Source organism: Artibeus jamaicensis, unplaced genomic scaffold, assembly GCF_021234435.1.
Source record: "Artibeus jamaicensis isolate MK-2021 breed Jamaican fruit bat unplaced genomic scaffold, CSHL_Jam_final scaffold_1964, whole genome shotgun sequence".
Lineage (NCBI taxonomy): Eukaryota > Metazoa > Chordata > Mammalia > Chiroptera > Phyllostomidae > Artibeus > Artibeus jamaicensis.
The window spans coordinates 52,674,429-52,688,519 of NW_026522030.1; the positions used below are offsets into that span (position 1 = coordinate 52,674,429).

Genomic DNA, 14,091 nt, shown 5'->3' on the forward strand with positions numbered 1-14,091 from the left:
AGGGAGGGAGGAGGGGCATTGTGTCAAGGCCTGCATTCAGATTAGATAGCATTCAGTAGATGCTATCTACTGCACTCAGTAATATTTAGATAGCATCTACTGTACTCAGTAGATAGCATCTACTGAAAAGTAAACTAACTGATTGTAAAGCTACAGAAGAGAGAGACATTTCATCATATGAGATAAGTAGTTGGGATTACGGAATGCTCACATCCATGGAGGCAGCATAGGCAAGCACGGAGGGATAGAAATTGTAAACGATTTTATGAAGAGATATTAGCTGTCATTAATATGGTCTAGGAAAAGCTGCAGGTGGTGATGAATGTGAACGCTAACCAGATCGGCGGAGCAAGTTCTCCTTGGGTCCTTAAAAACGCACTGGGCGTGTATGGTAGGTGCTGCGTAGAGGACTCGATGGAAATGGGAGACCTGTGCAGCAGATGCACATGATATGATGTGCAGGTTCCAGTGCTCCGCTGTTTTTACTCAGGATTCCTTTGTAATGGTTCAAAATATATTCAAATCAAAATTTTAGAAACTTATGAGAGTTAAAAGTGTTCAGGACTGTTGCCAAAGTGCTGATTTTATTAAAAATAAAAACAACACAGTAGTAACTTCAGTGGATGTATAGTTTCATGGGATTTGTTGGATCAACAATTTAACATTTCACCCAAATGTATTCTTTATCTCATATGGAAAAACATGTTAATTTAAAGTTAGAAACTTCGTATTTTATCTTTGGTTGGCACTTTGTTTTTAACACAAGGGTTTTGTTTAGGTGATGGGTTCTGTTTTTATGCTAGAATTTCTTGCTCATCCAAAGGCTGTTAATACAACTAACAGCTTTGGGAATGAAATTTAAATATAAGTACATCCACATTAAAAACAAAACAAAACAAAACAAAACAAAAAACAAATGCTTTTGGTATATGAATGAAGAATGGAAGTTTCATTTATAAAACTAAAGCAATTTATTAGGAAAATAAATTTGTCACCTGTAAAATAAGGACAGTGTTTCTGGTTATTAGTTGATTCATAAACCTAATTATTAAATTCCTATTGGCTATAAGGCTCTTAGCCAGATATGTCAGTACAAAATTATAACATTGCTAATTGTAATAGCAGCTTTCTTAGCCTAGTTAGTTCTTTTTAAGCCTTGTAATTGATCAAACCTCTTCTTCATTCTCTGAAAAATTTTACACTAGTCAATGTTTCCTGGCTAATTTGGTATTAAATTTTATTGGTGTTGAAATTTTAGCTTATCTTTTAGTCAGGATTGATCTCTGTATTGAAAAAGAAGAACTATTGTTGAAGTAGGAATTTAATCAAATCTTTATATTGAGCTGACTCCAAGTATGCAATTTGTTCGGATTTCTACATTTATTTTTCTGTAAATTTTTGTCCCTTAATATCGATGAAGTCCCAGCCTTAGATGGCATGGCGTAATAGGAAGAACAGATATTTTGGGGACAGATTAACCTGGGTTTTAATTCCAGTCCTGTCTCCTGTTATATGACCCCTGGTAATATTATCTGTCTGAATCTGTTTGCTCATTTGTAAAATGGTCCTAATAATCTTAACTATGCAGAAGTTCTGATGAGCGTTAAAGATAGTATACATTCTTACTGAAATTTAGATTTTATTCTTTAGAAAAATTTAGATTTTTGAGACTTCTGCCAAGATGGAGGTGTAGGTGGAAACACTTTGCCTTCTCGCACAATCAAATCTAAAAATAATAAAGTTTTAGCAACAATAAATGCAGCCAAGCCACAGAAAATTGAACAACACGGAGTCTGAGAATAACGAACCGCTCAGCTAAACCGGTGAGAGGGCCGGAGCCAGCAGTGGAGCGGGTCAGGCAAAAAAGATCCCCGGACCTAGGTGTGCAGGCAGCCAAGGGCGAAACAGGTGGACCCAGTGAAGGCGCAGGGTGGCTGGCTGACCGGGGTCTCCCATTTAGGCACAGATAAACCAGTGAAGGGACAAGCATTGAGACAGACCTTGCAGGCCCCAGCACAAGGCGGTGGGCTGACCTTGGTCACACATTTGCCCACAGATAAACAGGTGGAGGGGTGAGCGGTGAGGTGAACCCGGGGGGAGGGAGCAGAGAGTACCACTATTGCTCCCTTTCTGACCCCACCCCCACATAGTGTCACAAACCAGTGACCTGGGGGGCCCCACCCTGGTGAACATCTAAGGCTCCTTTCCTCAAATGTAACAGGTGCAAATAGATCAAAACATGGCTCAAGAAGAACTCAGAGCCCCAGAGCCGATAAGTCTAAGTGCACAACAAATAGCCAAACTCTCAGATGCATAGTTCAAAACACTGGTGATCAGGATGCCCACAGAACTGGTTTATTTTAGCCACAAATTAGAGGAACATATGAAGGCTAAACTAATTGAAATGAAGGGAAATGCACAGGAAAGCAATAGTGATGGAAAGGAAACTGGGACTCAAATCAAGGGAGTGGACCAGAAGGAACAAAAAAATGACCAAACAGAAAAATATGAAGAAACAAGAATTCAAAAAAATGAGGAGAGGCTAAGGAACCTCAAGGACATGTTTAAACACTACAACATCCGAATTATAGGGGTAACAGAAGGGGAAGAGGAACAGTTATGAGTGGAAACTTTATTTGAACAAATAATAAAGGAGAACTTCCCCATTCTGGCAAAGGAAATAGACTTTCAGGAAATCCAGGAAGCTCAGAGAGTCCCAAAGAAGTTGGACCCAAGAAGGAACACACCAAGCCACATCATAATTATGTTAGCCAAGATAAAAATGAAGGAGAGAATACTAGAAGCAGCAAGAGATAAGGGGACAGTCACCTATAAAGGAGTTCCCATCAGACTGTCAGCTGATTTCTCAAAAGAGACCTTGCAGGCAAGAAGGCGCTGGAAAGAAGTATTCCAAGTCATGAAAACCAAAGACCTAAAACCAAGATTACTCTATCCAGCAAAGCTTTCATTTAGAATGGAAAGACAGATAAAGTGCTTCTCAGATAAGGTCAAGTTCAAGGAGTTCATCATCACCAAGCCCTTATTATATGAAATGTTAAAGGGACTTACCTAAGAAAAAGAAGATAAAAAAGAGGAACAGTGAAAGGACAGCAAACTCAGTTATTAACAACCACACCTAAAACAAAAGCAAACTAAGAGGACAGCTAGATCAGGAATGGAACCACAGAAATGGAGATCATAAGGAGGGTTAGCAACAAGGGAGTGGGAAGAGCGGGAGGGGAGAAGTACAGAGAATAAGTAGACTAGACAGTGGGGAGAAAATAGACAGGGGGAAAGCAAGAGTAGTGTGGGAAATATAGAAACTAAAGAACTTATGATACATGGACATGAACTGAAGGGGGGAATGTGGGTGGGAGGGGGTTTGCAGGGTGGAGGGGAATGAAGGGGGGAGAAATGGGACAATTGTAATGGCATAATCAGTAAAATAAAAAGAAATAATTCTTTTTAAAAAAAGGAAAATTTAGACTTTCGCCCTGGCTGGTGTAGTTCAGTGGATTGAGTGTGGGCCTGCTAACCAAAGGATCACGGTTTTGATTCTCAGTTGGCACATGCCTGGGTTGCAGGCCAGTTCCCACCAAGGGACACACGAGAGGCAACCATACATTGATATTTCTCTCCTTCTCTCCTTCCCTTCCCCTCTAAAGATAGATAAATAAAATCTAAAAAAAAAAAAAGAAAAAGAAAGAAATATTTTAAAAAATTTAGATTTTCTTCACTAGCTTGATAAAATTTATTTACCAAACAATTTAATCATTTCAAGTATACACTTTAATGGTTTTTAATGCATTCATAGAGTTGTACAACCATTGTCATAGTCAATTTAAGAACACTTTCATCACCCTGAAAAGAAACCCCTATCCATACCCACCAACATTCACTCCCCCTTTTCTCCCAACCCCTCCAGCCCTAGGCAACCCTAATTTTTCTATCTCTACAGATTTACCTGTTCTGGACGTGTCATATAAATGGAGTCATACACAGTGTGGCCCTTTGTGTCTGGCTTTTTTTACTTAGTTAAATATTTTTGAAATTCATCCATATTGTAACATTAATGAGCACTTCATTTCTTTTTCTGCCTGAATAATATTCTGTTGCATGGATATGTCCACTTTTATTCATGGGTTCATCAGGTGATAGACAATTGAATTACTTCAACTTTTTTGCTTTTATGAAAAATGTTGTGAACATTCATGTACAAGTTTTTGTGTGGATGCATATTTTCATTTCTGTTGGGTGTATACTTCAGAGTACAATTGCTAGGTCATATGGCAACTCCAGTTTTAGTATTTTGAGGAACTTCTAAACTTTTTTCCAAAGTGGCAGCATCATTTTACATTACCAACAAAAGTATATGAGAATTATAATTCTTCCATTATGTCTGCTAACAGTTATCATCTGCTTTTCATTATATTTATACTAGTGTATATTATACAATATGCTTTTGATTTGCAGTTTCCTGATGGCTAAATAATATTGAGCATCTTGTTATGTGTTTACTGGCCATTGTATGTTTTTTTTAGAGAAGTCTCTGTTGAGATGTTTTGTCCATTGGGGTTTTATCTCTTTATTGTTGAGTTATAAGAGTTTTTAAATATATTCTAGATAAAACTCCTGTATCGGATATGTGATCTGCAAAATTTTCTCCCATTTTATGGGTTGTCTTTATCTTTCTGATGGTGTCCTTTGAAGCACCACAGTTTTTAATTTGCTGATTAGTAAGTTTTCTTTTTTTAAGTATATTTTATTGATTACACTATTATAGTTTTTCTAATTTTTTCCCATTTATCCCCCCTCTGCTCTGCACCCCCAACCCTCCAGCATTCCTCCTCCCCTTAGTTCTTGTTCATGGGTTGTACATATAAGTTCTTTGAGTCCCGTTTCCTATACCATTTTGACCTCTCCCCATCTATTTAATGCCTACCAATTATGCTTCTTCCCTGTACCTTTTCCCTTTTATTCTTCCCCTACCCCTCCCCACTGAAAACCCTCCATATGATGTCCATTTCTCTGATTTTGTTCTTGTTCTAATTGTTTGCTTGGTTTTTGTTTTCATTGTTTTTTTTGGTTCATTCGTTGATAGTTTTGAGTTTGTTGTCATTTTGCTCTTCATAGTTTTTGATCTTCAATTTCTTAGATAAGTCCCTTTAATATTTCATATAATAAGGGCTTGGGATGATGAACTCCTTTAACTTGACCTTATTTGCGAAGCACTTTATCTATTCTTCCATTCTAAATGATAGCTTTGCTGGATACAGTAATCTTGGATGTAGGTCCTTTTTTTTCATGACTTCAAATACTTCTTTCTAGCCCCTTCTTGCCTGAAAGGTTTCTTTTGAGAAATCAGCTAATAGCTTTATGGGCACTCCTTTGTAGGTAACTTTCTCATTTCCTCTTGCTGCTTTTAAGATTCTCTCTTTACCTTTAATCTTGGGTAACTTAATGATTATGTGCTTTGGTGTGTTCCTCTTTGAGTCCAACTTCTTTGGGACTCTCTGGGCTTCCTGGGCTTCCTGGAAGTCTATTTCCTGCTCCAGATTGGGGAAGTTTTACTTCATTATTTGTTCAAATAAGTTTTCAATTCATTGCTCTTGCTCTTCTCCTGGCACCCCTGAAATTTGGATGTTAGAACGTTTCAGGTTGTCCCGGAGGTTCATAAGCCTCTCTTCATTTTTTTGAATGCTTGTTTCCTCATTCTGTTCCGATTGAATGTTTATTTCTTCCCTTTGTTCCAAATGGTTGATTTGAGTCCTGGTTTTCTTCCTGTCACTATTGGTTCCCTGAATATTTTGCTTTATTTCACTTTGGGTATCTTTCATTTGTTTTTTCATTTTTTGATCAAGCTCAATCAGTTCAATTTTGATTACTAGGGCTTTAAACTCTCCCATCAGATAGGTTGGCTATCTCCTTATCGCTTAGTTTTTTCTCTGGAATTTTGCTCTGTTCTTTCATTTGGGACATAATTTCTTTGTTTCTGTGCACCTGTTAAGTTATAAGGGGGGCTAGGCCTTAGGTATTTATCAGGGTGGGGCAACCCTGTTTTCTGTGGTGTGGCACTGCCTGTGAGGGAGGGGCCAGAGGGGGAACAATGCACCTCACCTGCTTGTTTCTAGTGCACTTTTTTTCTTAATTGTTTATTTATCAAGAGAAACTTTTTCTTAGCTCAAATATTCATGTTTCATGGTTCAGGAACATAGGTCATTGACGGCCTTCCACAGAATTCACCCCAGAGAAATTCTTTACATTCCAGGATCACTTTGCACTCTGAAAGCTACCAGCCTTCCTCATCTCAAAATCTTTACTGGAATCATAATTTCTGTAGAAATCTGCATATGCCTTCTTTCTTTTTTCACCCACACCAAACTTATAGGGAGCTGCAACCCTCAGGAATACAAGGATGGCTCCCACAAGATGAAATCGCAGATGCTTGGCCAGGAGGCCACGCATTTGAGGTTTTGTCAAAGCACTGGAAGATATGGTCATTGTATTCTCCCTCAACACCAGCATCCTTCCAGATGGAGAAAATCTCTAGTGCACTTTTCAGTGAACTCTTTTGTGAGACTGGGAATTTCTTCTGCCCTGGCAACCTGCCCCCCCCCCCCCCCCCCCCCCCGAAGTCCACAGTCAGCTCTGAGTCTCCGTTTACTGTTCAGTCAGCCACTGGAGAGGTCTGCCACCTTACTGCAGCCAGCCCTGCTCACAGGGCCCCCCACTCCACCGCCTCTTTCAGGGTTTTCTCCGCCAATCCTGCCCACATGGTCCAACGCCTTGGGGCAGGTTCTGTCCATCACCTGTCTTGCCGGTCTGGTTGACTGTTTCTTTATTACCTTTGTTGTCGGAGTTCCTTTCTTTGTTTCCATGCAGTTTGATTTTTCTGGCACTTCTGGTTGTTTATCGATTTTAAATTGGTTGTTATCCTTTTTTTGGTTGTGGGAGGAAGTAGAGGGTTTCTACCTATGCCTCCGTCTTGATCAGTAAGTTTTATTGAATGAAAGTTTCTCCTTTGCCCTTAGGACAATTTCCATAATTTTAATGATTTGTAAAAAAAAAATTTCACCAGTTAAATTGTTTTGCTAGCTAGAGGATTCCAAGGTCTTTACTTCATTATTCCAAAAGTTCTTCCCTACGAAACATTTTAATATCTTAAAGCTTTAATCTTTTCTAGGTCTTCTTATTCAGTATTTGCCCAGTATTATTACATAATTATCTCTCCATTGAAACTCTAGCATTATATTCACAAGTTACATGCACGTACATATACTCACTATTACTTCATTACATACTATAGAACAAACTCTAGAAATATAGAAATATATACACACTTCCTTTCTTTTCTCAGACTCTTTAAAAGATTTAAGATTATATAAAGTAATTATAACAATGTATTATTGGATTTATAAAATAACATACATAGAAAATGGAAGAAGGAAGAGAGCTGTATAGGAATAAGTTTTTTATATAACTTTGCAATTAATTTAATATAAATCTGAAGTAGAGTTTGGTAAGTTAAGATGTATCTTATAAGCCCTAGAGAAACCACTAAGGAAAAAAACAAAAAAATACATAATTAAGCAATCATTAAATAAATTGAAATTTTACACTAGAAAATACCCATAATGCAAAAGCAATAAATGAGGGGTAGGGGAATGAGAAAGGCATGTATAAACAAAAAGCAAAATTGCTATACCACCATATCAATAATTCCTTAAATATGAGTAGTTTAAGTAATCTAATCAAAAGGCAAATTGTCGGATTAGATTAAAAAAACCCCAGCAAGATCCAATCATGTACTATCTGTAGGAAACACTAGATAATAAAATACACCAGTACGTTGGAAGAAGCAGGGTGGAAAAATACACCATTCACATGACAAACAAAAAACACTGGATGAATATACTAATGTCAGACAAGATAAACTTCAGAACAAAAGTATTACTGGAGATAAAGGGGAACACCTTATAATGATAAAAAGGTTAATCCACCAGGAATATCAACCCATATAAGCATATGTATATATGCATATAGAACTAGCAACAGAACTCCAGTTTACGTGAAACAAAAACTGACAGAATTGAAGAAATAGCGATAATAGTTGGACTTCCATGTTCCACTTTCAGTAATGGGCAGAACAACTTGGAAGATCAACAAACAAAAAGAAGACTTGAACAGTACTAAAAACAAGTCAGACATCTCTAGAATACCCCACTCATCAGCGATAAAATACACATTCTTCTCAAGTGTGCATGAAATAGTTTCAGAGATATAGATCGTATGGTAGTTCATAAAATAAGCCTCAATAACTTAAGAAGGATTGAAATCATACATTGTGTGATTTTTTTCATCACAGTGGGATTAAATAGAAATCAATAACAGAATATTGGAAACATTTACAAATATCTGATAATTAAACTGTATTCTCTGAAATAACCAATGGGTCAAAAAAGAAATTATGGGGGAGTTAGAAAGTACTTTGAAGTGAATGAAAATTAAAACAGCATAGCAAACCTATGGGATGTAGCTAACACTGTGCTTAAGAGGGAAGTTTATAGCAGTAGTCACATATATATTTTTAAAAACTCTCAAATTAATAACCTAACCTCCCATCTTAAGAAACTAGAAAAAGAAGACCAAGCTAAACTTAATCAAATGGAAGAAAGTAAACCATACAGACTACAGTAGAAATAAAATAATACAAAATAATAGAGAAAATCAGTAAAACCAAAGTTGATTCTTTGAAAAGATAACTATAAATTAATAACCTTCAGCTAGACTGACCAAGGAAAAAAGGGAGGAGATCCAAATTATTAAAATTGTGAAAGAGGGGGCACAACCTACTGACCTTATAGAAATAAAATTAAAGATAATATTGTGAACAACTATATATGCTAACAAATTTGATAATTTAGATGAAATAGACAAACTTCTAGAAAGGCACACATTATCAAAAATGATAAAGAAGAAATAGAAAATATGGGTAGACATATAACAAGTAAAGAGATTGACTAAATAATCAAGTCACTTCTCACAAAGTAAAGCCCAAGCCTAGATGATTTTACTAGTGAATTCTTAACACCAATTCTTTACAAATTCTTTTCAAAAATCAGAAAAGGAAGTAAGTCTTTCCATCTTATTCTGTGAAGTCAGTAATATTATCCTGATTAAAAACAAATGAGGCAGCCCTGGCTGGTGTGGCTCAGTGGATTGAGTGCTGCCCTGTGAACCAAAGGGACAGTTCAATTCACAATCTAGGGCACATGGCTGGGTTGTGGGCCAGGTTTCCAGTTGGGGACGTGCAAGAGACAATCACATGTTGCTGCTTCTCTCCCTCTCTCCTTTCTTCCCCCTGTCTAAAAGTAAATAAATAATCTTAAAAAAAAATGAGGCAAAGATATGAGAAGAAAAGAAAACTCAGACAACTATTTGTTTTGATACTAATATCCTCTATAATATGAATCCATCAAGATATAAAAATTTATACCATGATCAAGTGGGGTTTATCCCAAGAATGTAAGACTGGTTTAACATCTGAACATCAGCTAGTGCGATAGAACTTATTAACAGAATGACAAAAGCCAAATGATCATCTCAATAGACAAAACATTTGATAAAATTCAACATTCTTTCATGATAAAAATGCTCAACAAACTGGGAGTAGAAAGGAACTGCTTCATCCTCATAAAGAGTATCTACAGCAGGCCTACAGGTAACATCAAAGTTAATGGCAAAAGACTAAATGCTTGCTCTTCAAGATCAGGCTCAAGACAAGGATTTGTACTTTCACCTTCTCTAGTCAGCATTTTACTGGAGGCTTTCGTCTGGGCAGTTAGGTAAGAAAAATGAAAAGGTATACATTTTGGCAAGGAAGAAATAAACTCTTCTGACAGATGATATAATCTTATATATTAAAAATTCTAAGGAGTATACATACACACCCTACTATTGACTATTAGAATTAATAAATGAGGTTAGCAAGGTTGTGGATACAGTGCAAAATCAATACACAAAATCAATTATCTCTGTAATAGCTATGAACAATCCAAAAATGAAATTAAGGGAATAATTCCATTTATAGTACCATAAAAAAAAAGAAACACTTAGGAATAACAACAAAAGAAGTGCAAGCATTATATGCTAAAAATGACAAATCATCAATGAAATTAAGACCTAAGTAAACGGACAGACATCCCATGTTCATGGATCATAAGAGTTAATGTTGCTACTTGTTAAAATATTAGTACTCCTCAAATTGATGTATAAATTAAATGTATTTTCTATCAAAATCCCAGATGGCTTTTTGCAGAAACTGAAAAGCAGATTCTAAAATTCATATGGAAATGGAAGACATGTAGAATAGACAATAAAATCTTGAAAGTGAGTAAAATTGGAGGAGTAACATTTCCCAATTTATTTTTTACTTTTTATTTTTAATTTTTCAATTACAGTTTACATTTAATTCTATTCTGCACCAGTTTCTGATATACAGCAAAGTGGCCAGAAAACCATGCACTCTACCGAGTGGTCCCCCCACTGCCCCAGCCACCCGCCTGTCATTATCTTGGCATTGTTGACTGTGTTCCCGGAGCTGCAGTCTGCATCCCTGCTGTTCTGCAGCTACCAACTGGTACTGCTTCATCCCTTCACCTTATTCACCCAGTCCCACAGATCCACTCCTCTCTGACAGCTGTTGGTCTGTTCTCTGGGTCCATGGGTCTCTTTCTATTTTGTTTATTTGTTCTTCAGATTTTACATGTAAGTGAAATTATATCCAATATAATTTCCAATAATTTAATCCAGTATAATGCAGTCCAGTCCAATCCAGTCAAGTCTAATCCAATCAACATCGTCTTACCCAGTCCAGTGTTAGCAAGGTCTGGTCCTTCTACCTTCTAAGTGTCTTTCCAGTGTATAAAGCCCCTTTTCACTCCTAAGACCATAGCCTAAGCTACCTTCACCTCTTAAGTAGACTGGTATAGTTCCTTGTAATTGGTCTTACTACATTCACTCTTGACCACTATCTGGCAATTTTCCACATGAGTGCCAGCATGATCGTTTAAAGTGTTCCTTAATTCCTCTGTGCCTCAATTTTCTTACCTGTAAAATTGGTATAATAATAGCCCTTCCCTCATAGGTTTGTTGTAAGAACAAAAATAATTACTGTATATAAAGTACGTGGAATAGTGTCTGGCACTAAGGCCTCAGTAAATTTTTACTGAGACCTTTTGCAGTGTTACATTAAACCAAGTGAAAGATATGATTAAGACAGAAAGAGATTTATTAATAATAAACTTGAATGGGGTAATTATTAGTTTGTTTATCCTTAATTGTTCTGCATATGTTCACATAAAAAATCTGCAGCTCTTATGTGTGACCTTATGTGTAATTTTTTCTTTTTAATTAAAAGGCTAAGAAGCACCAGGCCTTTCTAGTAGAGACATGTGAAAATAACGTGAAAGAACTGGAATCGATCTTGGACAGCTTTACTGTGTCGGGCCAGTGGACATCAGGTTAGTTGAAGGTATAAACTGACAGATGCATCTGTCAGTGTTCCAAAGTCACTACATTTTGGGAATTCTGCAGATGCCTCTTATAGTCCCTCATCTCACCGTGTTTTGATCTGATGACATGATAAGAACAGTCCTCACAGCAGTCAGTTGGCCTAGCTGGCTGAGAAAGGGTGATGGAATGTGGACCTGCTGCTGTCCTCCCAGAACTTGATTTACAAGTGTCGGGGTCTGTGTGATTGGACAGACAAGGGCTCACTTGCTGTGTTCTGAATCCAACTGAGAAAAAAGTCCTCACAGTATACCTGCAAGGGGAGCAGATGTTTCGATCAAACTGAGCCAAATTCCGAGGCAACCTTCAGCAACTTAAAGGTCATGCATTCAAAGGTTATGTAGGACACAGGCTGCAACAGCGCGTACTCTACGTGTGGCTTTCTAAGCTGGTTTTCTCCTTCATTTCCTATTGCCCTATATATATTCTCTCTAGATAAAAATGCTTAGGTAGAATGTTGCGGTTTTAATATTAGCACACTTAATCTGATAAAGAACTATAAAAATTGTATACTAGGTAGTTATATTTTGGGAACTAGGGAGAGCCTTAGTTGGCTGATGAATGCTGTTGGTGATTTCTCCTTCCTTGCATTTTGGGCGTCTGCCATTTTATGTGCTGTGGTGGCTTTGACTGAACTACTTTCACTTTTCTGCTTCAGCTTTCTTTTGCCAGCCTTGAATTATTTAGTTGTTTCCTAACTCAAATGATATTCTTCAAAAAAGCACATATGATGAAGTTCCTTACACTTTAATATTGAGTTCCAGGACTCTGTTTTTTAAAATAAACAGATATTTGGCAAATGAGTTCTTTAAAAAACTCAAGTTTAGGCAAGTTTGTAGTCCTGGAAAGAATAAGAGGTTGTGATCAAGGCCCATTTTTACCTAGTGAATCTGTAAATTTCTACTGGTGAACTGTTAGAAATTGAATATGCTTTGCTATTATCTTCTTCTGGGGTCTGATTTCATTCTTCATATTTTTAGCAGTAATTTTATGAAATTAATGTGTCACTTCTTTTTGTTTCATGGTTTGTTACTATGGAAAAAAATCAAGGAATATAAAAGTGGAATAAAAACCATGGGTATCCAGTTTTCAAATGTATTTGATAAAGCTTTGGAGGATAAAATTTACTCTTGCACTGGTACTGTTTTTATTATGGAGATGTATCATTGTGTAATGGTGTAAGAATGTTTAAAAAGTACTAAATTATTATAATATATATCTTATACCTCAACATTTTTTAAAATATTACTTCAGAGTTAGAAAAGCTAAGAATAACGAAGTCATGTCTCACTTGAATTTTTAAATGAAATCATTAATAACAAAGCAACTCACAAGCTGGTACTAAGTCTACAGAAAAAGAATTGCCTTCAGCCCTGGCTGGTGTGGCTCAGCGGGTTGAGCGTGGGCTGCAAACCAAAGGGTGGCCAGTTTGATTCCCAGTCAGGACACATGCTTGGGTTTCAGGCCAGGTCCCCAGTAGGGGGTGTGTGGGAGGCAACCACACATTGATGTTTCTCTCTCTCTTTCTCCCTCTCTTCCCCTCTCTCTAAAAATAAATAAATAAAATCCTTTAAAAAAAGAGTTTTCTGTTAAAGTTTTTCTTTTTATTTTTTTAGTAATCATTTTAAAAAAATTTCCTAGTTTACCATATATATGCACACTGTATGCATTACAGAGAAACCATCTCTGGAAAAGGGACTGTGTGATGAATTCATGATTTTTGTACCATTATACAGTAGTCTGTGTGTCCATATTGAGCAGGTTTTTCACAGTTTGACCCACCAAGAACCATTCTCCTTTTGTCTGTTTTGCCTTGTAGCAGCTGATCTTTATAAACTGTGTGATTGGGGCTCCTTTGGCCTCTGGCTTCTGCTTGGATTTGGATGGTGGGTGTGCCAGCAGAGTGAGAGGAAGAAAGGAAGGAGAAAGAAAGTCGGGGTGTTCATTTCCTCTGCTTCCTCTGGTCCAGTGCCACTCTTCTGGTAGTGGCTTCATTTTTCAGTAGCACCACCTCCTGTTAAGCAGGTCTTCTTCCACAGATGTGGATCGTATTGGCCTATGGTGGCAGCCTTCTGTCAACTTGACCCTTTACACTTAGGCATGGTATTGATTTTCTACTCTTGCGAGTTCTTGGTGCCTCACCATATTTTTAAGTTAATTATCTTAACCTGTCTACATTTCTGTAAATAGTCTCTTTCAATAAGTTTTCTCTCGATCAGTCCTTCCGAGTGTGTCATCTTGTTACCTGCTGATGCCCTGATTCACATAGCTGCTTGGGACCTGATGTCATTCTTGCTTTTGACTTCCATGAAATGGCCCTCTGTACCTGTAACAGACTCTCTGTTTATACAGCTGAGGTTGGGTTTTTGTTACTTCACCAGGAGAGATATATATATAATAAACTTTATTGCTTAATAATTTGTGGAAGAATCTAAACAGTTAAGATTGCCTACTGAATTAGGCCTGGCTTTAGTTACACAAAGATGGCCAAATATTTTGCTTCTCCTAAATGAAGTAATT

General features: G+C 37.1%; 1 protein-coding gene across 6 annotated transcripts in view; it reads left to right on the forward strand.

Moving 5' to 3' along the window:
- Positions 1-14,091, forward strand: part of CCDC171 (coiled-coil domain containing 171) — a 313,511-nt gene that overhangs the window by 84,661 nt on the left and 214,759 nt on the right. For all 6 annotated transcript variants that reach the window (XM_053656500.1, XM_053656501.1, XM_037132070.2 and 3 more), the window contains one exon: positions 11,420-11,522. In XM_053656500.1, the coding sequence (XP_053512475.1) occupies positions 11,420-11,522 (103 nt within the window). The remainder of the gene's footprint in view (positions 1-11,419; positions 11,523-14,091) is intronic.